This window comes from Aulonocara stuartgranti (genome assembly GCF_965226115.1).
Source record: "Aulonocara stuartgranti genome assembly, chromosome: 9".
Taxonomy (NCBI): Eukaryota; Metazoa; Chordata; class Actinopteri; order Cichliformes; family Cichlidae; genus Aulonocara; species Aulonocara stuartgranti.
Genome location: NC_138960.1, coordinates 36,228,924 through 36,252,118, shown reverse-complemented (window position 1 = coordinate 36,252,118; position 23,195 = coordinate 36,228,924). Strand labels below are relative to the sequence as shown.

Below are 23,195 nucleotides of genomic sequence, written 5' to 3'. Positions count from 1 at the left end.
ATACCTGGTTACATCAACTGGAGGTCACTAAAATCAATATCGAATCGGTGTGTAACTTTGCCAAAACAATTTTGGACTCTGTAGTTTTCTCTGGTCCCCTCCCCAATCAGACCAGGAGTTGACATGCTTAGCTGCATGTTCTCCTTAAATTGCTGGCTGTCTGAGTGGTGACCATAAAACAATGTGGGTTTCATAGATAATTGGGAAACTTTCTGGAGGAAAACTGATCTTGTTCGGAGAGACGGCATCCATCGCACTTTGGATGGAGCAGCACTCATTTCTAGAAATCTGGCCAGAAATTATTCTAGAAATTATTAAACCATCCAAAATATGACTATCCAGAGTTGGGACCAGGAAGCACGCCTCTCTGCAGCTTCTCTCCTCCTGTTACACCCCAAAACCCCATCCCCTTAGAGACTGTGTCAGCTCCCAAACAGACAAAAAACAAACTAAAAAACAGCAATAAATGACTTAAACAGAATGAAATCACAAAGAAAAAACAATACAGTATCACCAACAGCACCAAAGAAAGAACTAAGACTATTAAACAGTATGTTTTCTCTTCTAAGTTCCTGTTAGCCAATGACTAATATTTGGTCAACATCCTGATTTACTCTGCTAACAGAAACCTGGTTACAGTTGGTTATGTTAGTTTAAATGAATCAACACCCCCAAGTCACTCTACCTATCAAAATCTTTTAAAATATAAATGTATTTTGCCAGAAACATCAGAGTCTCAGCTAAAAAGGAGGAGGTCAAATCAAATCAAATCAAATCAAATCACTTTTATTGTCACATCACATGTGCAGGTACATTGGTACAGCACATGCGAGTGAAATTCTTGTGTGCGAGCTTCACTAGCAACAGAGTTGTGCAAAATACAATAACATGAACAGGCAAAATATACGAATGGCTAAATCTGAAATTAATATATGTACAATATATAATAGTATATGCAAAAAAAAAAAATTTCTGGATGTGTATACTAAATGTTTTTCTACGTGTACGTGTGTGTGTGTGTGTGTGTGTGTGTGTGTGTACACATATTTTACAAATTAAATAGAGTAAACAATAAATAAAATATATAAAAATATACAGAGTTGAATATGTGCAAAACAGTGGCGTTACTGTACAGTATGGAGTGCATAATGTTAAAGTTCCAGTAGTGAAGCTGAGGTGTCTATGACGTGTTCAGCAGTCTGATGGCCTGGTGGAAGAAGCTGTCTCTCAGTCTGCTGGTACGGGACCGGATGCTGCAGAACCTCCTTCCTGATGGAAGCAGTCTGAACAGTTTATGGCTGGGGTGACTGGAGTCCTTGATGATCCTCCCCGCTTTCCTCAGGCACCGCTTCCTGTAGATGTCTTGGAGGGAGGGAAGCTCACCTCCAATTATCCGTTCAGAGCACCGCACTACTCGCTGGAGAGCTTTGCAGTTGTAGGCGGTGCTGTTGCCATACCAGGTGGTGATGCATCCAGTGAGGATGCTCTCAATGGCACAGTGATAGAAGGTCCTGAGGATGCGGGGGCTCATGCCGAATCTTTTCAGTCTCCTGAGAAAGAAGAGGCGCTGCTGCGCCTTCTTCACTGTTTTGTTTGTGTGTACTGACCACATAAGATCCTCAGCCAGATGTACTCCAAGGAACCGGAAGCTGCTCACACTCTCCACAGCAGCGCCGTTGATGGTGATGGGGGTGTGTACTTCTCTGCACCTCCGGAAGTCCACTATCAACTCCTTTGTCTTTGCGACGTTGAGGGTGAGATGGTTGTCTTGACACCAGTGGGTCAGGGCGCTGACCTCCTCCCTGTAAGCCGTCTCATCACCGTTGGTGATAAGACCCACCACTGTAGTGTCGTCCGCAAACTTCACAATGATGTTGGAGTTGTTAGTGGCTGTGCAGTCGTAGGTGTAGAGTGAGTACAGGAGAGGGCTCAGTACACACCCCTGTGGAGCACCAGTGTTCAGTGTGATGGGGGATGAGGTGATGCTGCCCAGTCTGACCACTTGGCGTCTGTCAGACAGGAAGCTAAGGATCCAGCTGCAGAGGGAGCTGCTCAGTCCTAGATCCTGCAGTTTCCTGTCCAGCTTCGAGGGAACGATGGTATTGAATGCTGAGCTGTAATCTACAAACAGCATCCTCACATACGTGTCTCTCTTCTCCAGGTGTGACAGGGCAGTGTGTAGTGTCAGGGCTATGGCATCATCAGTGGACCTGTTGTGGCGGTATGCGAACTGTAGAGGGCCCAGTGAGTCGGGTAGTGCAGAGCAGATGAAGTCCCTGACCAGCTTCTCGAAGCATTTGCTTACGATGGGGGTCAGGGCTACAGGTCGCCAGTCGTTCAATGACTAGATGGTGGAGGATTTGGGTACAGGGACGATGGTGGCCATTTTGAAGCAGGCTGGGACTACAGACAGAGAGAGGGAAAGGTTGAAGATGTGCGTGAACACTCCAGCCAGCTGAGCCACGCATGACTTGAGGACGCGGCCGGGAATCCCGTCCGGACCTGTAGCTTTGCGTGCGTTCACCTTCCTGAAGCACTTCCGCACATCCTCCTCAGACACAGTGTGCGCACTGACGTCATCCGCGGTGCGCACACTGTCCGGTCTCGTGGTGTTCGCTGTGTCGAATCTAGCGTAGAATACGTTTAGATCCTCACACAGAGAGGCCGTGGTCTGCGGTGTGCTGGTTTTCCCTCTAAAGTCTGTGATCGTGTTTAGTCCCTGCCACATACTCCGAGGGTTGTCAAACTGTTGCTCCACCCTGTCCCTGTACTCACATTTGGCTGCTTTGATCGTCTTCCGGAGTTGGTAATGTGCGTGTTTGTAGTCCGATGTGTTCGCGGAGGCAAAGGCGGTGCTCCGTGCCGCCAGTGCCGCGCGAACATCTCCGTTAATCCAGGGTTTTTGATTTGGGAAGGATTTGACTGTTCTGGATGGGACGACATCTTCCACGCATTTCCTGATAAATCCACAGACTGAGTCTGTGTACTCATCAATGTCCCTAGCAGCCACGTGAAACATTTCCCAGTCCGCGTGATCAAAACAGTCCCGCAGCGTAGACTCCGATTGGTCCGTCCAACAGTGCACCGCCCTCCGGGTTGGAGCTTCCTGTTTCAGCTTCTGCCTGTAGGCGAGCAGGAGCAGGATGGAGCGGTGATCTGATTGGCCAAATGGGGCGCGGGGGAGGGCTTTGTACGCATCCCGGAAAGAGGTGTAGCAGTGGTCAAGTAGCCGGTCTCCACGAGTGTTGAAATGGATGTGTTGGTGGAGTTTTGGTGAGACTTTCTTCAGGTTTCCCTTATTAAAGTCTCCGGCTGTGATAAACGCTGCCTCTGGGTGTGCGGTTTCCTCGCTGCTGATCGCGCTGTACAGTTCCCTGAGTGCTCGGTCAGTGTCGGCTTGTGGGGGAATGTAAACAGCCGTAATAATCACTGCTGTAAATTCCCTCGGTAGCCAGAATGGCCGGCACTTAATCATCAGGTACTCCAGGTCCGGTGAGCAGAAGGATTTGACCGGGTGCACGTTCGCATAATCACACCAGCTGTTGTTGATCATGAAACACACACCACCGCCTCTGCTTTTCCCAGTAAGATCCTGTGACCTGTCCGCGCGATGCACGGAGAACCCCGGTAGTTGTATTGCGGAGTCCGGTACCTTGTCCGATAGCCAGGTTTCTGTGAGGCAGATCACGCAGCAGTCCCGCATCTCTTGCTGGAATGAGATCCGTGCCCGAAGCTCGCATAGCTTGTTCTCCAGAGACGGCACATTAGCCAGTAATAAACTGGGTAACGGTGGTCTGTTAGTGCACCGTCTCAGTCGAACCAGAACGCCAGATCTTCTCCCTCTGCATCGGCGTTTGCGGCCTCCAGGGCCAGAGAACAAAGGCGTCTCAGGTGAGATGAATGGGGGGTCTGCAAACGGAGCGTCCGTGTTTCAAAACTTGAACTCCGGAAAGTTATAAGAAAGTCCGTCTTTTATGTCCAGTAAGGTTTGTCGGTCGTACACAAGGAGACAAGTGCTGCTCGTGAAAAAATAAAGGAAAAGTAAAATTAAACACAGAAAACAGCTGTTGCTTGGGGGAGCTCGCGACGAGGCTGCCATACTCGGCGCCATCTTGTTATTCCACATACTGGACTTGTGGAATACCAAGAGATTAACTGCAGCTGTTTGTGCATTTTTTTTAAGAAGAAAGATTTGGTTTAGGTCGTGTTTTTGTCTCTGACAAAGGAGTGGGTGCGGGACTTCACGTGTGGAACATGGTGATTTAAAGCTCAGACAGTTTTACACCTACTGATGCTCTTAATCATTAACAAACAACCGGAAAGCAGAGCGATGATTAACCTTCATGTTTACCTGAGTATTTTCATTGTCACCATCTTGTTTTTTGAAAAATGGTTGTGGTGAGAAAGGAGCAGATCTGACTGTCTAATGACTTGCCAAGAACAAGGCTGAAGCTTTGAATTAACATAATTTTTTTAATGACCATTTTCTGTTGGCTGTGAGCTTAAATGAGCGACTGAGAGCTGTTTTATAAAGTCTACCTCACTTTTTTCTAGCTTCTGGTCTACATGTTGAGAAAACGCCCGTGACACAGCTAACCTAGACAAAGTCCAGACGCTTTTCATTCCAAGCTCCTTAGACTACAATGACCTGGATGACTGAGAATGTTCACAGACATACAACTTAGACACTGCACAGATCATGTTGATCTGGTCTATATTACCAGGATGTGTACGCATTTACTGACACCTCAACTTTCACATCTCATCACAACTAACACTTGGTGTCTGACCTCAGATACTCCAGTGTACAATGTGGACTCTCCAGAAAACTGCACAGCTGCTTCACGCCTGAGTCCTGCAGCTCATTTCCAGTCAGGTCCAGATGTTTCAGATGGGAGGGGTTGGATTTCAGAGCTGAACCTAAATGAACACAGCTGATCTCTGACAAACTGCAGGACCTTAGTCTGAGTTTATAAAAGAAAAAAAAGGAAAAAATATCAAAAACACAACAACAAATTTTTCTAAGTAAATATTTTTCAAAAAGGTTATTTTGACATGAAATCTCACCAGATATCGATAACAACGCATCCAATTCACACATGAAAAGATACCAAAACTGAAAATCTTAGAAATATGGTATCTAACTAGAGTCTTACTCTGGATGGCATTATCTGTGCCTCCAGTAATGCTATGAGGAACCTTGGATTCATTTTTGACCAGGATATGTCCTTCAACGCACATACTAAACAAATATTTAGGACTGCTTTCTTAACAGGCCCCTTATTTTATCTTAATGACCTTATATTACCATATCAACCTATTAGAGCACTCCGCTCTCACACTGCAGGCTTACTTGTTGTTCATAGAGTATTTAAAAGTAGAATGGGAGGCAGAGCCTTCAGTTTTCAGCCTTCAGTTTTCAGGCCCAGTTTTCAGAGATCACGAGCTGATCTCGGACAAACCACAGAGCTCCAATCTGAATAAAATTAAAAGATTAACTTTTGTGATTAAAATCATTCAGTGTCTCATAACGTCTCCAGAGATGAAAAAGATTCAGAAGGCGGAAGTTTTGATCATTCCAAACAGCTGAGGCCAACAGGATGGAGGTTCAAGCAGTCTTCAAGATACCTCAACATTTTTCTGATATTTGTATCTACAGTTCACGTAACATGTGGTATGCAAAAATCCAAATGGATGTATTTTTAAGACATGGAAATGTGACTCCAGACTCTTTGCCAAATCAAACTTCCATACCATACCAGTGGAGTCGCAGGATAACAACTAGCATTAGTGCTACTGACCGGTAGGCTGTTGGTGAAAACTGTGATACTAACAGGAAGGCATAGATGACAGAGGCCAAGAAAAGTAAGAGAGGAAGTAACGTGAAAGGGAAATAATGAACACAGAGACGGAAACTCCGTGAATCGCTACCTTATCATGGTGGAGGGGTTTGTGTGTTCCAGGGATCCCAGGGGCTATGTTGTCTGGGGGCTTTTGCCCCCTGGTAGGGTCTCCCATGGCAAATTGGTCCTGGGTGAGGGACCAGACAGAGCGATTGAGAAGACCCTTATGAAGAGAACATCGATTGAACAGTTTACCTTGCCCGGGATAGGGTTACCGGGGCCCTGCCCTGGAGCCAGGCCCGGGGAGGGTGCCCGAGGGCAAGCATCTGGTGGCCGGGCCTTAGTCCATGGGCCCATCCTCCCACAGGCCCACCACCCACAGGAGGCGCCATAGGGGTCGGGTGCATTGTGTGCCGGGCGGCAGCCAGGAGCGGAGGCCCTGGCGGACTGATCCCCGGCTGCCAAGACTGGCAATTGGGACATGGAATGTAACCTCTCTGGTGGGGAAAGAGCCTGAGTTAGTGCGTGAGGTTGAGAGGTACCAGCTAGATATAGTTGGGCTCACCTCTACGCATGGCTTGGGCTCTGGAACCAATCTCCTGGAGAGGGGCAACTCAGTCTGGAGTTGACCCTGGTGAGAGGCGGCGGGCTGGGGTGGGTATTTTAATATCCCCTTGGCTTGCTGCCAGTACATTGGGGTTTTTCCCGGTGGATGAGAGGGTTTGTTCCCTGCGCCTTAGGGTCGGGGAACGGGTCCTGACTGTCATCTGCGCTTATGCGCCGAGTGGCAGTTCAGAGTACCCAGCCTTCTTAGAGTCCCTGGGTGGGGTGCTGGAAGGTGCTCCACCTGGAGACTCTGTTGTCCTGCTGGGAGACTTCAATGCTCACGTGGGTAATGACAGCGAGACCTGGAGGGGCGTGATTGGGAGGAACGGCCTCCCTGATCTGAACCCGAGTGGTGTTTTGTTATTGGACTTCTGTCCAAATCACAGTTTGGCCATAACTAACACCTTGTTCGAACATAAGAGTGTCCATAAGTGCACGTGGCACCAGGATGCTCTAGGCCACAGGTCGATGATCGATTTTGTAATCGTATCAGCAGACCTGCGACCATATGTTCTGGACATTTGGGTAAAGAGAGGGGCTGAGCTGTCAACTGATCACCACCTGGTGGTGAGTTGGATCAGGTGGCGGGGAAGGACGCTGGACAGACCTGGTGCACCTAAACGCATAGTGAGGGTGTGCTGGGAACATCTAGCAGAGGCCCCAGTCCGCGAGATCTTCAACGCACACCTCCGGCAGAGCTTCAATGGCATTCCCGAGGGAGACAGGGGACATTGAGTCCGAATGGACCATGTTCAGCGTCTCCATTGCCGAAGCAGCTGCATTGAGCTGTGGCCCCAAGGTGGTTGGTGTCTGCCGTGGTGGTAATCATCGAACCAAATGGTGGACATGGTGGAACTGTTCGCAGCCGAGTGTGAAGCAGCGAGAATGAGGATCAGCACCTCCAAATCTGAGGCCATGGTTCTCAGCCAGAAAAGGGTGGAGTGCCCACTCCGGGTCAGGGATGAGTTCCTGCCCCAAGTGGAGATATTCAAGTATCTCGGGGTCTTGTTCGCGAGTGATGGGAGAAGGGAGCCGGAGATCGACAGACGGATTGGTGCAGCGGCTGCAGTGAAGAGGGAGCTGAGTGTAAAAGCAAACCTCACCCTATGGCCACGAGCTGTGGGTAGTGACCGAAAGAACGAGATCGTGGATACAAGCAGCAGAAATGAGCTTCCTCCGAAGGGTGGCTTGCCTCTCCCTTAGAGATAGGGTGAGAAGTTCAGCCATCCAGGAGGGGCTCAGAATAGAGTCGCTGCTCCTCCACATCGAAAGGAGCCAGCTGAGGTGGTTTGGACATCTGACAAGGATGCCTCCTGGGCGCCTCCTGGGGTTGGTGTTCCGGGCATGTCCCACCGGGAGGAGGCCCCGGGGCAGACCCAGGACATGCTGGAGAGGTTATATCTCTCGGCTGGCCTGGGAACGCCTTGGTGTTCCCCCGGAACATACACACACATACATGTGTACAGACCAGAACACAAGCACAAAAACTGCTCTGAGATGGACACCACCGAAAAAACAACACAATGGTGAATTGTGATGGCCAGGCTGAAAGTGTTGGATTCGGCAAGCTCCAGATAGAGAAAAATCCTGAGTGCCTTCCAATCGCATCACTAACTCACTCCACAGATAGTAACCAAATATATTACTGAACATTTGAACACAAGGTTGAAACTGATTTTAAATGTAAAAAAAAAGACAACTACCTTGTAGTCTGATAGTAACTAACAGCTGCAGGCAGTGAACTGACCTCAGAGCGTCCAGTTTACAGTTTGGACTCTTCAGTCCAGCACACAAAAGTTTCAGTTCTGAACCATCCAGGGTGTTTCCACTCAGGTCCAGCTGAATCAGACTGGAGGTGTTGGATTTCAGAGCTGAGGTCACACATTGAAAGTGAGACTCTGACAGTCCACACCACCTTAACCTGTGATGACAAACATTACAACAAAATAACCCAGCTGGACACTTCCTGTTGGACATTGTGCTCTGGACATCAGCTGATCTGACTGACATGAAACAGGAATCCTCCTCAGTCTGTCGGTTTGCTCTAACCCCACGCCTGACTCCACAGACTCCTGAGGCCATCTCCATCAGAAAAACATTTTAACTGTGACTCAGGATATTTGACTGAGTTCAGCTCAGTGACCAGTTTGTGAACTTTTGGTTCTTTCTTTAATTTTATTGATGTTCTTTCTTGTGGTCCCGATGTTCTCGTCTTTGCCCCCCTCTGTCTTCTCTGTGATACCTTCAGTGTTCCCCTCTCACTCTTATCATGTTTCTGTTGAGCTTCACTCCCTATTTATTTCTTTTCCTGTTTTACTTTGATAATCACTTTTCTCACGTGTCTTGTTTTGTGCTCTGTCCCTGTTTACAGTTGGACTTTGGCTCATTTTGGTCTGTTTGTGACAATAAAAAAAAAATCCTCAGTTTTTTCTTTTAGTCCTGCATTTGGTCATCTCCACACCTCATCCAAACCGACCTCTTTCTGTGGAATGTCTGTGGAACATTTAGTGTAACAAATGAAATGAACTACTCAACAGTCAGACCTGACCATAATTCCCTATTAAAAGAATTCAATATTTAGAGATAAGGACAGATGATTGTGTGAACTTCAACATTGACTTCTACCTTCTGAAAAACTTGTGAACACAAACCAATTCAACCAGGCTTTGTAATGAAATAGGACTGATTTAGAAACTGTTTTTTTCTATGACACATTTCAGGAGCTGGGGTTGGCCTTTACACTCTACAGCTTGTTAACAGCTTGACTTGTACTGCGTGTAACCGGGTCATAAATGACATATTGTTATAATTACACAAAATGTGTTCTAAACCCCAAACTGTTATTGGTATACTGACTTTTAGGACCTCCAAGCTTTGGAAGTCCTTGGAGGCCTTGGATTTACTTGTAAGTCTTTCTTTTTACCTTTCGTTGTCAGACACAACGCAGGAACACACATGTGCATAGAGACAGAGATCTGCACTTACCGAGCCTTTCTGCAGTTCCTCACAGCTGGAATTAATCTGCGTTGTCCATCCACCGATGTGTTGTACTTCTTTAGGTCCAACTCATCCAGAACGTCCTCTGACATCTGCAGCATGAAGGCCAGAGCTGAGCAGTGGATCTCAGAGAGTCTCTCTGATCTGTTCTCTGACTTCAGGAACTCTTGGATCTCCTGATGTACTGAGAGGTCGTTCATCTCCATCAGACAGTGGAAGATGTTGATGCTTCTGTCAGGAGAGATTTTATCACTGTTCATCTTCTTCAGACTCTTAATGACTCTCTGGATGGTTCCTGGACTGTTCTCTGTCTGACCCAGCAGACCTCCTAAGAGTCTCTGGTTGGACTCCAGACAGAGGCCATGAAGGAAGCGGACAAACAGGTCCAGGTGGCCATTTTTACTCTGGAGGGATTTCTCCATGACTCTCTTGAGAAACAGACACTCGGATGGAACTTCATCATCATCATCATCATCATCATCATCAACATCAGATAAAGAATCAAATAGATAATCCTTACAGTCTTTCCCCACAAAGTTCTCCAGCACCTCTGTTTTATGTTCCCAGTCTTTTCCCAGGAACTCTTCCAGCACGTCTGTCTTTCTGTTGGTGAAACAGTGGAACATGTAGACTGCAGCTAGAAACTCCTGAATGCTCAGATGGACAAAGCAGTAGACTGTTTCTGAAAACATGTCATACTCATCAGCTTTAAAGATCTGTGTGAACACTCCTGAGTACACTGAGGCTGCTCTGATATCGATGCCACACTCTGTCAGGTCTGATTCATAGAAGATCAGGTTTCCTTTCTGCAGCTGATCAAAAGCCAGTTTTCCCAGAGACTCAATCATCTTCCTGCTCTCTGGACTCCAGTGTGGATCTGTGGCTTTATCACACTTGATGTTCTTTGTTTTTAGGTGAAATAGCACAAGGCGTAGGTAGAGCTCTGTGAGAGTCTTAGGCAGATCTTCGCTCTCTTTGTTCTTCATGACAAACTCCAGAACTGTAGCAGTGATCCAGCAGAAGACTGGGATGTGGCACATGATGTGGAGGCTTCGTGATGTCTTGATGTGGGAGATGATCCTGCTGGCCTGCTCCTCATCTCTGAATCTCTTCCTGAAGTACTCCTCCTTCTGTGGGTCAGTGAACCCTCTGACCTCTGTCACCAAGCCAACACAGTCAGGAGGGATCTGATTGGCTGCTGCAGGTCGTGTGGTTATCCAGAGGCGAGCAGAGGGAAGCAGTTTCCCCCTGATGAGGTTTATCAGCAGCACATCCACTGAGGTGGACTTTCTAGGGTCAGTCAGGATTGTAGTTTTGTGGAAGTCCAGAGGAGGTCGACACTCATCCAGACCATCAAAGATGAACACAACCTGGAAGTCTTCAAAGCTGCAGATTCCTGCTTCTTTGGTTTCAGTAAAGAAGTGATGAACAAGTCCCACCAAGCTGAACTTTTCCTCTTTCAGCACATTCAGCTCTCTGAAAGTGAATGGAAACATGAACTGGATGTCCTGGTTGGCTTTGCCTTCAGCCCAGTCCAGAGTGAACTTCTGTGTTAGGACTGTTTTCCCAATGCCAGCCACTCCCATTGTCAGAACTGTTCTTACTGGTGCTTTTCTTCCAGGTGGGAGTTTAAAGATGTCTTCTTGTCTGATTGTTGTTTCTGGTCTGTCTGGTTTCCTGGATGCTGTTTCAATCTGTCTGACCTCATGTTCATCATTGACCTCTGCAGTCCCTCCCTCTGTGATGTAGAGCTCTGTGTAGATCTCATTCAAAAGGGTTGGGTTTCCTGCTTTAGGGATCCCCTCAAACACACACTGGAACTTCTGTTTCAGGTTTGAATTGAGTTTGAGGTGACAGGCCTGAAGAGTCTCTGGATGAAACAAAAACTGTCAATAAGATCATTGCCTGTAGAGTGGTCTGTACAGTATGAGGAAAAAGTTATTCAACTGCATCTATATGTGAATGTGACTTAAACCCAAGTCTACGGTTATGAAGTTATGACTTCGAGCTAAACTGATTTATTATAACTCATAAACAAATCACTGTGACACACTTATCCCTGGAGTCATTCAAACAAAACTCAGTGTAGGTTAGAAGTTCATGAACCAACAAAAACTTCAGTCAACAGTTAAAAAGCTGGAGTCCAGACAACAAAGCCAGATAACTGCATTGGTTAGAGCTGCAGTGACTTATCAAACAAAGAAATATCCTCAAACATTTTGAGTTTTTTATTTTTAGGGTCTTTTAATGCATTTACTATTTTCTTAGCATAGAGATTACACTTTACAGTTGGTAGAAGCTGTTAAATAAGGGAATCAGGATGATTCTTCCTTTACACATCAGCACAGAGGACAAGCGAGGACCCCAGGCCCTCCCTTTATTATTAGCAGAGACATAAGAACCAAAGCAAGGTTGACAGTCTGGCCAACAAACAGCTTGAGTTGAACAGCACCCAACCAGGATTGTTTATTCTTTTAAGACCTTGTCATTCACTCATACCAGATACAGCTATCATGTTAGCAATTAGAAAGAGAGACTAGTAAAAGCTGAGGAAGGTGGTCATTCAGCACATGTTCCCACATACGACACTGTGACGGTTTGTTTAGGTCTTCAGGGTCTGATGGAGTAAATCCTTCCTCTCAGGGTGAGTCAGGTCTCTCTCCTGACAATGAATTTTTTACCATTAACAAATTAGTTATGTCACAAACCACACAAAGTAAACTCTCTAACAATCCATCCACCATCTTCCATTTATCTGGGTCAGGCCCCCCAAAAAAGGGAGATGGGCCCATCCTCCTGAGAGCTAACCACCTGCAGGAGCCACCGTAGGGGTCAGGTGCAATTTGTGTTGGGCAGGGTCCAGGAGCGGAGACCCTGGCGGACTGACTCCCGATTACCAAAATTAGTGATTGGGATATGGAATTAACCCTCTAACCATCAAATGGAAATAATCCAATTTCAGTGTCTGAAACGAGGAAACTACTGGGTAACTACTGGCTTCGTGATTTTCACGTTTTTCAGCTCATTCATGAGGAGGTTCATGTGTTTTCACCAACCACAAAGACACAATTTTCATATCAGTGTCTTTGCAGATAACAAACGTGGATCAATCAAAAAGCAACAAACTTTAAATGAGATACAGAAATGTCCAGAGAAATGTAGCTCTGAAGAGAAAAGAGGATTTGTAATTAAAATATTAAGTAAAGGGTTCAATATATTCACAACAGAAAAAAACCTTTATTTACAGTTAAACACACACACAGTTAAATCTCTCAGAATTGAAGTAAACTGAGCAATAAAACCATCATAACAACAAACAGAGCTCACCTGGCTGCGCAGATGGCTCAAAAGACAAATGCAGCTCAGAGGAGAGAGTCGGATCTATGGTCTGAAGATGTCTGATCATTATCCTGGAGGCAGTTCCTCCTTTTTTCTTTACTGTGTCAATCAAGTCACGAGCCTTATCTGCTGTGACCGAGTTCCCCTCCACTATTGATGCTTTCTCCAGATCATTCAGGACACGGTCCGTTACCAGAGCCTCCAGGAGCTGTGTGACGATTTCTTTTGAAACCCTCCAAACAAAGCTGCACCGTACCCTGCTGAGCTCATCCTCTACAGGAAAAAAGAGACATAATAAGCATGCATCCTACCTCACTCTTTGAAGGAAATGACAGCTACGATTGGTCAGTTTGAGCTTTGTGTGTTTCTGTGTTAATGTCCTAAAATACTGAGCTCCTACCTGCGGATGGAGCTGATAAAGCTGGCTGGTCTGGTTCAGACTCCATCTTTGATCTATGACAGAATGCGGTACAGTGAATCAGGATCAGCTGGTCTCATATCACTTATTGCAACACATCATAGCACCCCGGTTTCTGATGGAATCTTCTGTTTACACACTGCAGTGAAGTTATAGCACTGAGAAAACCTGCGGCTGATGTAGAATTACCAGTACTGGCTAGAAATATTTGGGTTCACCTCAACAAACAGGTCATGTTAGAAGCAGTTTCTTGGATTAAGGCTGGACTCTGTTCTATTTTCTCTTTCTCTCTTTCTCTGTTTCTCTTGTTGAGAGGCAGCGAACAGGGGTGGGTATACTTTTATATATATGGCCCCAGCTCTGTGTTTGGATATTGGGTTTCTCCAGAGGATGAGGAAGTTTTTTCCCTGGACCAATTAACGGGTCCTCATTGTTGGTTTTGCTTTGTACCACAAACAATAGTTCAGAATACTCAGCCATCTTGGAGTCCCTGAAAGGTGTTTGGGATCTACCTGATGTGAACCCAACTGATGTTTGGGTATTTGTAATCGTATCACAAGACCTGCAGCTCTACACCTTGTACACTCAGCAAGTGAAGCTTGGTTTTCACTTGCTACCTAGGGGTGAGATGGACCAGATGGTGGAGAAGGCCTGGCCCATTCAAACATACGAGTGTCGGCTGGGAGCATCTGGCAGAGGTCCCAGTCTGGAAGAGCTCCAAGCTTTAACAGCATTTTAAGGACACTGAATCCTGATGTACCATCTTCCAAATGTGGTATCTAACCGGGGCCGTTTTTCCATTCTCAAGTATGCAAGTCCATTCTTCATAAGTTCACATGGGAGTCCAGGCTTTCCGAGAATGCAGCACAATCATTCTACAATTGGAGCAGCGGTGTACTTCATGACATCAGGAGTTTTTACTGCCGCCCCCTCTGAACTGTGATTAATATTTGGAATGGAAATTACACATGATGTAGTTAAATCTTTTTTTTTTTTAAGTGACTTTGACAAAATTGGCTTTTCTGTATTGTCTGTTTCATAATGTCTAATAAACTTCATACAGTTAAACACAATCACTACATGACTGAAAAACAAGCTTAATCCATCTTAATAAACATAGTACACATGTATGCCTGAAACAAACAGGTGAGACGTTAGAACGCTTTTATTTCTATTTTAGTAAACACTCAAACCTACAGCACACAGCTGCTGGGGTTTGGAAGAGAACTGAACAAATATTTCAAATATAATGTGATCATTGTTGGAGCACTTTTCAGGATCTCCACGTATTACCATGCTGTTTTTGTTCCCAGGGAAAATGTTTCCTCGTGAATTTTTAGTGTTAGATTAAATTCAGTTAGCTGTTTAAATAAGAACAGAACATTTTACATCAGGGGATATGACAGAAATATACTGACAGCTCTCCAAGTATGATGTCAATATTAACCCTGGAGAACCCATGGGGTCCAGATGAACACATTCAACTTTTGGGGAGGTAGAATGGGAGGCAGAGCCTTCAGTTTTCAGGCCCCTCTTCTGTGGAACCAGCTTCCAGTTTGGATTCAGGAGACAGACACTATCTCTACTTTCAAGATTAGGCTTCAAACTTTCCTTTTTGCTAAAGCATATAGTTAGGGCTGGACCAGGTGACCCTGGATCCTCCCTTAGTTATGCTGCATTAGACGTAGGCTGCCGGGGATTCCCATGATGCACTGGGTGTTTCTTCTTCACTCACTATGTATTAACAGACCTCTCTGCATTGAATCATATCTGTTATTAACCTCTGTCTCTCTTCCACAGCATGTCTTTTATCCTGTCTTCCTTCTCTCACCCCAACCGGTCGCAGCAGATGGCCCCGCCCCTCCCTGAGCCTGGTTCTGCTGGAGGTTTCTTCCTGTTAAAAGGGAGTTTTTCCTTCCCACTGTCGCCTAAGTGCTTGCTCATAGGGGGTCATATGATTGTTGGGTTTCTCTCTGAATCTATTATTGTAGAGTGGGCCGTACAATATAAAGCACATTGAGGCGACTGTTGTTCTTGTTATTTCAGGCTTTATAAATAGAACTGAATTGAAAATGATTTGCAGTCACCTAGAGGACCATGAACCCCTCTGTACCCCAAAGTATTCTGCAGTCTAAGGCGAGGTCATCTGTCCTACAGCTAACTTGGGACAGCAACAGGAAAAGTGATGGAAAATGGAGGGATGGATATTTGTATTTAATATATAAAAACTGAATTTAAACTTTCAGATTTTAATGAGCGCATCTTGAACTAACCCTCAAATAAAATATAAGATTTGTGTCACACAAGGCAACTCAAGAGTCTGATGTGACTGTTCCTGAGTTTAAATCTGAAGGTTTTGCCATCAGCACTGAACTCTGGAACAACCTGCTCGAGGACAAAAGCCTGTCAGCATCAGCTGCTTGCTTTGAATCAGCTCTGCTCTCATATGTGGACATCTGCCCTGTTGTGACTCAAAAACCTAAATCAAACTCAGTGAGTGTCAGTCATATTCAGTAGAGTTTGTTTCTTCCCATTTTAGTTTGAGAAAATATTTTAATCAACAAACTTTACGTTTCGATGTTGGTTTTATGGGACTTTTTATTCCACTTAGCTTTGCTCTAAATCCTAAAGGCAGGATAAGAAGACCCGAGCTGTGGGGGAATATTTTAGAAGGCTTTTCCATGACTTTGGTAGAAAACAGCCTGATGTGGAGGAGAACTGATGAGGGCTGAGAAGTGAAGCTTAGACAGTTGGACTATTTCACAGTGTGAGGCTGGACGTGGGAGACGTTCATCTGCTCTCCAGCAGCCTGAAAGCGGACTGCAGACACAGGCTGTTACATCGTTCACACATCAGTGTGTCAGATAAAGAAGAACCTCAGAGGGGAAGTGACGTGTGTGTCTCTGCTGCTGATCCAGAGTAACTTCTCCTTTATTCAGACTTCCTGTGACTGACGTTTGTCTCTAACATCCTGAAGCGTGCAGTACACACACAGAAGTCACTTTGACAAAGCTCGGCATCTTTAGAGAGCTTTGATGCTGATTCACTCACATCAGCAGGTCACTCCACTGGATGGAAAACACAGCATTAATGAACATGTCCTCCTGTAAAGGACACTTCAGTGTCTCCTCTGCTAAAGGAGGCAATAAAGGAAGCACTGAAGCTCCTTCCTTTAGTTTTTGAGACTTCAAATGGCTCCATCCGTGGCTGCAGAGACTTCAGGTCTATTCAGCTGTTATCTGCTTTTAGAGGGGCGGAGTCTTTATCAGCACATGTTATTAACCTGACCAGTGGGTGGAGCCCACAGGTTTTATGACTTGTTGTATCCTGAGGGGTGTGAGGTTAATGTGTCAGTGAGGCGTAGCCTTCACGCATAAATGCTGTACACATACAGAGATTCATGCAACGCCTTTACTTTTGAGTTATATTTACATGTTCAAAATACAACTATCCAAAAGCACCATGGTAACGGATTCTGAACAGCTCACCTGGTCAGGAGCAGGCGATGTGCAGCGTGCTGGTGGGATAAACCCGCCTCCGTCTCAGAGAGAAGAAGATCCTGATTTCCTCATCTTGGTCATCAGCTGCTGGATCTGTGCTCCTCCCCTGTCCATTTACAGGAGTCAGATGACTACATAAGAGGAAGTGTGCGTCTTGGAGACATGAGCGCTCTCAGGTGACGATGTCTGAGCTGTATTTGATCATCAAACCTGTAAAATTGTTTCTCTGACTCCAGCTTCAGCCCACAACCTCAGAGCTCCTGCTCACCCTCACAGACCATGAAATGCCCCCGGATCCACCCAGGCAACAGTAAACCAGCTGTTGACCCACAGGAAGTGAGGAAACAGGAAACATGGCGCTGATGTGACAAGAGAATCTTACAGAACCAGAGGTGCCGATTTCTGCTGAAACTTCATGGCTCTAAAGGCGGCGCCGTCACGTCTTGTTCTTCACTTTTCTGACGCTTTTCATGTTTCCACACTGCTGCACGCACCCACCCACCCCCACTCGGTCTGTACAAACACAACTCCAGCTTTCATCACAGGAGGGCATGAAGCCCGCTTACACAACCAGGCATCACAGGAAACAGAGCCAGTCGTTACGAAACACATTAAGTCCCAACGACAGCTCACACAGCAAATACACTGAAACACTGAGGTGGTCATGTGACTGTTGCTATGCACACAGAACAGAATGAGGCGAGAGCAACATGTAAAATATTTTATTTTTCTGTAAATGATTCTAAATCAGAGTCACCATATTTCCCAAAAACAAACATCTTCATCGTCACGGTTACGTCCAGTAATAATAAAAAAGGCTTCGTGTCGTCTCTGTACACATCAGCAGTCTCCTATGTACACGGCAGCGGGACTCGGCGCCTGAAGGCCGCGGTGACGCCTGCCCGACTCGCTTCACAGTCCGTCCAATCGGGATGCGGTGCCGGGTCAGCAACACAAACTGTACTTGAAACGCTGCAGCTGATCGGCGGTGGTGAGGATGGTGGAGGGCTTCTTAAACTCTGTGTGCAATTCTCTCATCTATGGTACACGTATTTACACACCGCCACGCCGGACCTCGAACGCACCGCAGGTTTAGAAAATAGCTTCATTCAGTAATAAATACAAAAAAACTCTTATTTTACAGGAAATTAACAAATGGAGGTGGGCGGGGCAGGAGTGGGGTGGGCGGGGCCAGGGAATAAAGTCTCTATTTTTCTTGTTTTTGTGTTTTAGTGCAAGTTAAAGACAACACATTCTCTGATCTCAAATTTACATCTGTGCTCATTTTTACACACAATATACACAGAGGACCAGCCTCTTTAAGCCCCGCCCACTCTCCAACACAGCTACGCCCTCAGAAACAAGCTTCTGACCCCACCCATGCGCATATATAACCCCCACCCTGACCTGTTATCCCCATCATCAATATTATTATCATTACTTGTGTTATCAAAGCAATCACTTTCATTATTATCACTGTGTTGATATGAAGTTAAGCTCCGCCCACAGGGGAGGCGATCGACAGAGAGCGAGCTGCCTGTGTGTGTGTGTGTGTGTGTGTTCAGTTCATCCATTTGCGGCAGTTGACGGCTCCGCAGTGACACGGGATCTTATGCTGATCGTCCTCCAGGTCGAACTTGTAGTCGTAGCACAGCTGGAGGGGGAGGGGCAGTAATCAGTAACCACACACGCTCTGAGATGCTGACTGATGGAGGGCGGGCCTTACCTCTTCTCCTCTCTGGATGCGTCTGCAGGAGCTGATGATGATCTTGTTCTCCTTCTCCACAGTCACCACCTCAGTGATACAGTTGGGAGCACATGAGTGGTTGATGTACCTGCCAATCACACACAGAGGCGGGTCTTTCACAGGTCAACAGACCAATCAACACTATTAAAAATTCCTGCACCCTGCTGGGATCCTTCATCAGGTTTTCACTTTGAGCTCTCTGAGTTTATCAGAACTCGGCTGGTTCAGGTATTTATCAATGCAGAGCCACCTGAGCAGCCGCCCCCCCCGAACACACCTGAACTTGGACTTGGGGCAGCCAAATATCCCAGAATGCATTTAGTCTGAAACTCAAACGTGGGGATGTCGGAAGAGAGCGGATAAAAATTTGGGACCGTGACATAAATAAAGTTTTAATGAATGTTGATAAGTAAATTTCAAATATCTGCTCGACTTATCAGGACATCACATCTGTAAGAAGTGCTCTGCTCTTTCAGAGACGTCCATTACCCCACCAGCTGTCAGCTGACCGAGAGGTCAAGGGTCACTAGAGCCAGTGAGAACGCCTCACTTCCAGCACAATAACACACGAGGTATACACGTCACCAAGATAACATGTTAACGTTTGGTTTATTCCCGAGCGGCTCATCGCATGTGACTTTCTTACATCACGTGTGATTTCCACTGCAAACATGAATCAGTTAAATTCAGAGGGGCAGTAAAAACACTGGAGCTGAGCTGTGATGTCATCACGTCACGCCTCAGCGGTTTGTGTCCTGGAGCGAGGACACTTTCAGGTGTGTTTTCCCAACACCATGAGCACTCAGAGCGAGGGCGGAGCTGCGACCCTTCCACAGCCCCGCCCTCACCTGTGAGCACCAGATGAAAGGAAAGTTTCCTCTGAGGAGTGTCTGAGCGCTCCACGACAGGTGAGGAGCTCAAATTGAGCTGCTGCTCACCCACAGCTTTAAACACCAGAACACCTGATGCGTCCCAGGAGAGGTGTTTCAAGTCCAACTGGGCAGAGACCCCAGGTGGACACACACACACCTCTTTACGATAGCCTCCTACTACATCTGAACATCAGGACTGTTTGATCACCTCCTTGCTGAAACAGCAGGGGGCGCTCACCTGAGCGTCTGTACAGGAAGGGCTCATTGGGTCAGGTGTGTGCAGGTGTGAGATCAGCACTGAACCGGTCTGAGCTGGACTCACCTGGCGGGTCCCCCGGTGATGGTGGCGTCGATCACATAGTCGTTGTCGATCCGGAACATGTACACGCCGCGATTCTGCACACAGACACACAACACGAGTGAAAGCCATGACCCTCTGGAGGTGAGACGTGCAGGCCCCACCCCCTTCACACAGATGTCACTGACTGTTTATGTTTGTGTGACATGTGAACGAACCAATCAGACGACAGCTTTCAGTCGACGTGACTCCGATCTGAACATCAGAAGTCGCAGACCTGTGTGTTACCTGTGATTCGTACAGCCTCTCCTTGCGATTGGCTACTTCACTCCTGATGATGGTCCCGATGTATTCGATGACCATGGTGCACTTCTCGATGTCTCTGGCAGCGTACAGTCCGAGACCCTGCGAGCACACACACAAACACAGTCAGCTTCCTGTCCTGCGTTGGCGGTCAAGTGTTCGGGCTGTGCTGCAGGTGACCCACCTGGATGCGGGAGCGTGCCAGGTACACATTGCTCTTCCACTCAGCCTTCATGCGGCGGTACTGCGAGGACTTGGAGTGGCGTCCCTGGTGAGCGCCGGCCACGGACTCGCCCGGAGACAGAGAGATGACGCCGGGGACGAGGCCCACGATGGAGCCCACCGAGCCCTGACACCTGGGGGCGATGCTGGCCAGCAGGTAGGGTCTGAGGGGGGAGAGGAGGGCGTCAGGCAGCTGTGGGTGCGCTTTACAGAAACCTGTGACGGAGGCCTGAGCAGATCTCTGTCCCAGCCACACTGACGATGTCACAACACAATGCAGAGCAGCTACACTTTGCCCCACCCGCCCGCCACTTCCATCAGCAGCTTGACACAAAGTGACATCATTGCTTCAGAGCACGTACCTTTTGGCCTGACAGGCTTTGGGTTCGGAACGGGCGGAGCCTGACGGGTTGAAGGCCAGAGGCCACTCCATGAGGGGGTTCCTGCCGTAACGAAAAGTGTAACGCTCACAGGCCTCCACGCCAGGTAACTGAAACACACAGAGAACAGGTGAGTCTGGGTCCCTGTTTGAAGGTGTGTGTGTGTGTGTGTGTGTGTGTGTGTGTGCTGGACGTACAGACTCTATGATTCGGGTCACCGCAGACGTGGTCAGACCAAACAGATCTTCTCCTTTCAGGTAAACTGGGAACAGCTTCAGAGTCCCGCTGGAGGTCCTCATCTGGGAGACGGGATCCAGGATCTGATCCCACACAGCTGCACACACATACACACACGCGCACACACACACACACACACACACACACACACACACGCACACACTTTGGTTCATCGCCGTGCTCCTGAGGAGCAGCAGTGCTTCTGATGACAGTTGTGCAGACACACAGGTGATGGTTACCTTTGGGCGTGGGTCCGGTCAGAATGAGGTCATCGTGTCCTTTCTCCACCACCTTAACCTTGAACAGCGGCTGCCCCTCCTCCTCCTCGATGTAGCACATGTACTTACAGCGTCTGCGGAGCACGAGCAGAGAGCCATCAGACCGACCAATCACTGCTGACGTCTACCTGTGATCAGACCAATCACTGCAGAGGGAGGTAAACACCCTCTCACACTGTGGTTGGTAATCCGACACCTCCATCACTACTCTGTGTCAGACCGCCTTCTTCCTGTTGCAACCTTTCACAGTAAGAGCTCCTAACATAAACATCTTCCTGCAGATCTAAACTTTGTCTTCCATCAGAGAAAAGTGGGCAGTGTGATGTAGCACAGCGGTGGGCGTGGCAACCGCACATTGATTCTGATTGATAATCTGCACGCTGCTGCTCTTACCTGTTGCTGTGGCGCATGCTCCAGTAGATACGGTTAGCATGGTAACCGACGGGGAAGATGGCCGTCTCGTTGTGGAAGGTTCTCATCTGCTGTGGGAGGAGCCTGCCGATGGCACGGAACAGCAGGCTGCCGACCCTGAAGGTGTGCTGCCGCTCACCACGCTGCACCACGGCTGCGATCTGGCGCGCCTCGTCCCGCTGCACGAACACTCGGCGGAACACCGCGAAGCATCGCAGCTCTGAGTCGTACGGGTCAGAGGCCGTCACAGCCGCCGGGTCAGGGGCAGAGCTGGGAGTGGAGGAGGGTGAGCTGCCGCAGGACCTGTCCCCGGTGAGAGGAACCATCCTGGGTTTATGGAGGTGGCAGAGCATGGTCTTATCCTGGAGAAGAGAGGAGGTGCAGGGTGAGGAGGAGTGCCCGGTGGGCGTGAGCTCAGGTGTAACTCGGCCTTGCGCTTACCTTGAAGAAGGTGCACTGGGCCTGCGAGGCGCAGGTGAAGTGGTAGGTGTTGGTGCAGCGGAGGCGGTTGCAGCCGCTCGTGGCGCCGGTCTGCTGGCAGTGAGCGCAGCGCAGCGTCAGTCCTCGCCTCAAAGCCAGCTCCACGTTGATGAGCGCACCCGCCTGAGTCTCGTACACCTCGCTGGACCACAGGGCGCAGTTAAGGTGCACCTGGGACACAAACACATGGACGACAGGTGAATGGGCCGCACCGCGCCGCCACCGGAGACTCAGAGCAGAGAGCGGCGCACTCACCCACAGATCCAAGTCCAGGTTCAGGAGCCTGGCCGGTCCGTCTGTCTGGCCATCGCCCTGCTGGTGACAGAAGCAGCACCTGCGCTGGTCTCTGGGTAATGGTTCTGGACGAAGACACGCCCCCAGGTTCTTCAACAGCTCATCCACTTCATCCTGTGTTGGCAAGGCAACCGCCTCATTAGAGATGCAAGTACCCCTGCGTGAAAAAGAGAAAGATTACTGATGACAGAACATCCAGGTCTGATAACGCGCAGCTGAGGGCGTCGTGGTGCCACGTGCACTTGCACAGGCTGTTATCCTCAAACACAGTGGTCATTGCTGGAGCAGAGGCTCCGCCCCTTCCCCCACAGGTGCCAAAAACTAGTAGGTGAGGTTCAAATGAGGTCCCTAACATACCTGCTCAGTGTGATGTTAACACTCCAGCGTCGCCAGCGGGAACTCTTCATCCTCTTTCCATGGCACGATGACAGCGAGTCCTCCTCACCTGGGACTGCCCGGGGGCGGGGCTTCAACTTTACCTTCACCTGTAAGCCGGTCAAATAGTCAGTCTTCAAATCAATGACCTGACTCAGTACAATGTTAGTTCACAGGTAACCACGCCCACCTTGAGGCTGTCCATGCGAGGCCTGGTCTCCATGGTGATGGCAGAGGCAGATGGGAAGAAGAGAGGTGGGGTGGAGGAGGATGTCGGGGGAGGCGAGGAGGGAGCACGGGGGAGGGCGTGGACGGCAATGGAGGACATGTTGTTGGTGTACTGGTGCTGCACCCTGGTGGGAGGGGGGCACTCGGAGCCGGAGAGCAGGACAGGGACTGCAGACTGACAGCGGGACAGGTGTTAAAGCGGTGCATTGTGGGAAATCTACCTGAACTCCTGACCCCAGACTAAACTGCACCAGGGGAACAACCAACCAAGGAGAAGAAAACAACAAAACACACACCCACCCCCCACAGCAGCCAATCGTAACAGCTACCACTATGACTGTAACTAAACCATTGTCTGTGCCTAATC

General features: G+C 48.0%; 2 protein-coding genes across 13 annotated transcripts in view; both read right to left on the bottom strand.

Annotated features, from left to right (window-relative positions):
- LOC309714365 (NLR family CARD domain-containing protein 3-like) overlaps positions 1–17,234 on the bottom strand; it is a 51,567-nt gene extending 34,333 nt beyond the window's left edge. For 3 of the 5 annotated variants that reach the window (XR_014278913.1, XM_082546765.1, XM_082546767.1), the window contains exons 1-6: positions 16,692–17,234; positions 13,186–13,238; positions 12,774–13,058; positions 9,435–11,316; positions 8,197–8,370; positions 4,791–4,964 (exon numbers count right to left, since the gene is read on the bottom strand). Coding sequence is in view for 4 of the 5 variants with exons in the window: in XM_082546765.1 (XP_082402891.1) it covers positions 4,791–4,964; positions 8,197–8,370; positions 9,435–11,316; positions 12,774–13,058; positions 13,186–13,231 (2,561 nt within the window). In the remaining variant the exon portion in view is untranslated. Of the gene's footprint in view, positions 1–4,790; positions 4,965–5,454; positions 5,477–8,196; positions 8,371–9,434; positions 11,317–12,773; positions 13,059–13,185; positions 13,239–16,691 lie in introns of all 5 variants that reach the window. The other 2 variants (XM_082546764.1, XM_082546766.1) reach the window with 2 other exon arrangements.
- Positions 17,235–17,410: 176 nt separating this feature from the next.
- The window catches only part of kmt2ca (lysine (K)-specific methyltransferase 2Ca), a 50,494-nt gene continuing 44,709 nt past the window's right edge, over positions 17,411–23,195 (bottom strand). For all 8 annotated transcript variants that reach the window (XM_082546700.1, XM_082546702.1, XM_082546704.1 and 5 more), the window contains 13 exons: positions 22,791–23,003; positions 22,583–22,710; positions 22,187–22,382; positions 21,893–22,102; positions 21,434–21,813; positions 21,002–21,114; positions 20,723–20,859; positions 20,508–20,635; positions 20,108–20,309; positions 19,909–20,025; positions 19,645–19,718; positions 18,430–18,538; positions 17,411–18,357 (listed from right to left, as the gene is read on the bottom strand). In XM_082546700.1, coding sequence (XP_082402826.1) covers positions 18,265–18,357; positions 18,430–18,538; positions 19,645–19,718; positions 19,909–20,025; positions 20,108–20,309; positions 20,508–20,635; positions 20,723–20,859; positions 21,002–21,114; positions 21,434–21,813; positions 21,893–22,102; positions 22,187–22,382; positions 22,583–22,710; positions 22,791–23,003 — 2,100 coding nt within the window. In that variant the 3' untranslated portion in view covers positions 17,411–18,264. The remainder of the gene's footprint in view (positions 18,358–18,429; positions 18,539–19,644; positions 19,719–19,908; positions 20,026–20,107; positions 20,310–20,507; positions 20,636–20,722; positions 20,860–21,001; positions 21,115–21,433; positions 21,814–21,892; positions 22,103–22,186; positions 22,383–22,582; positions 22,711–22,790; positions 23,004–23,195) is intronic.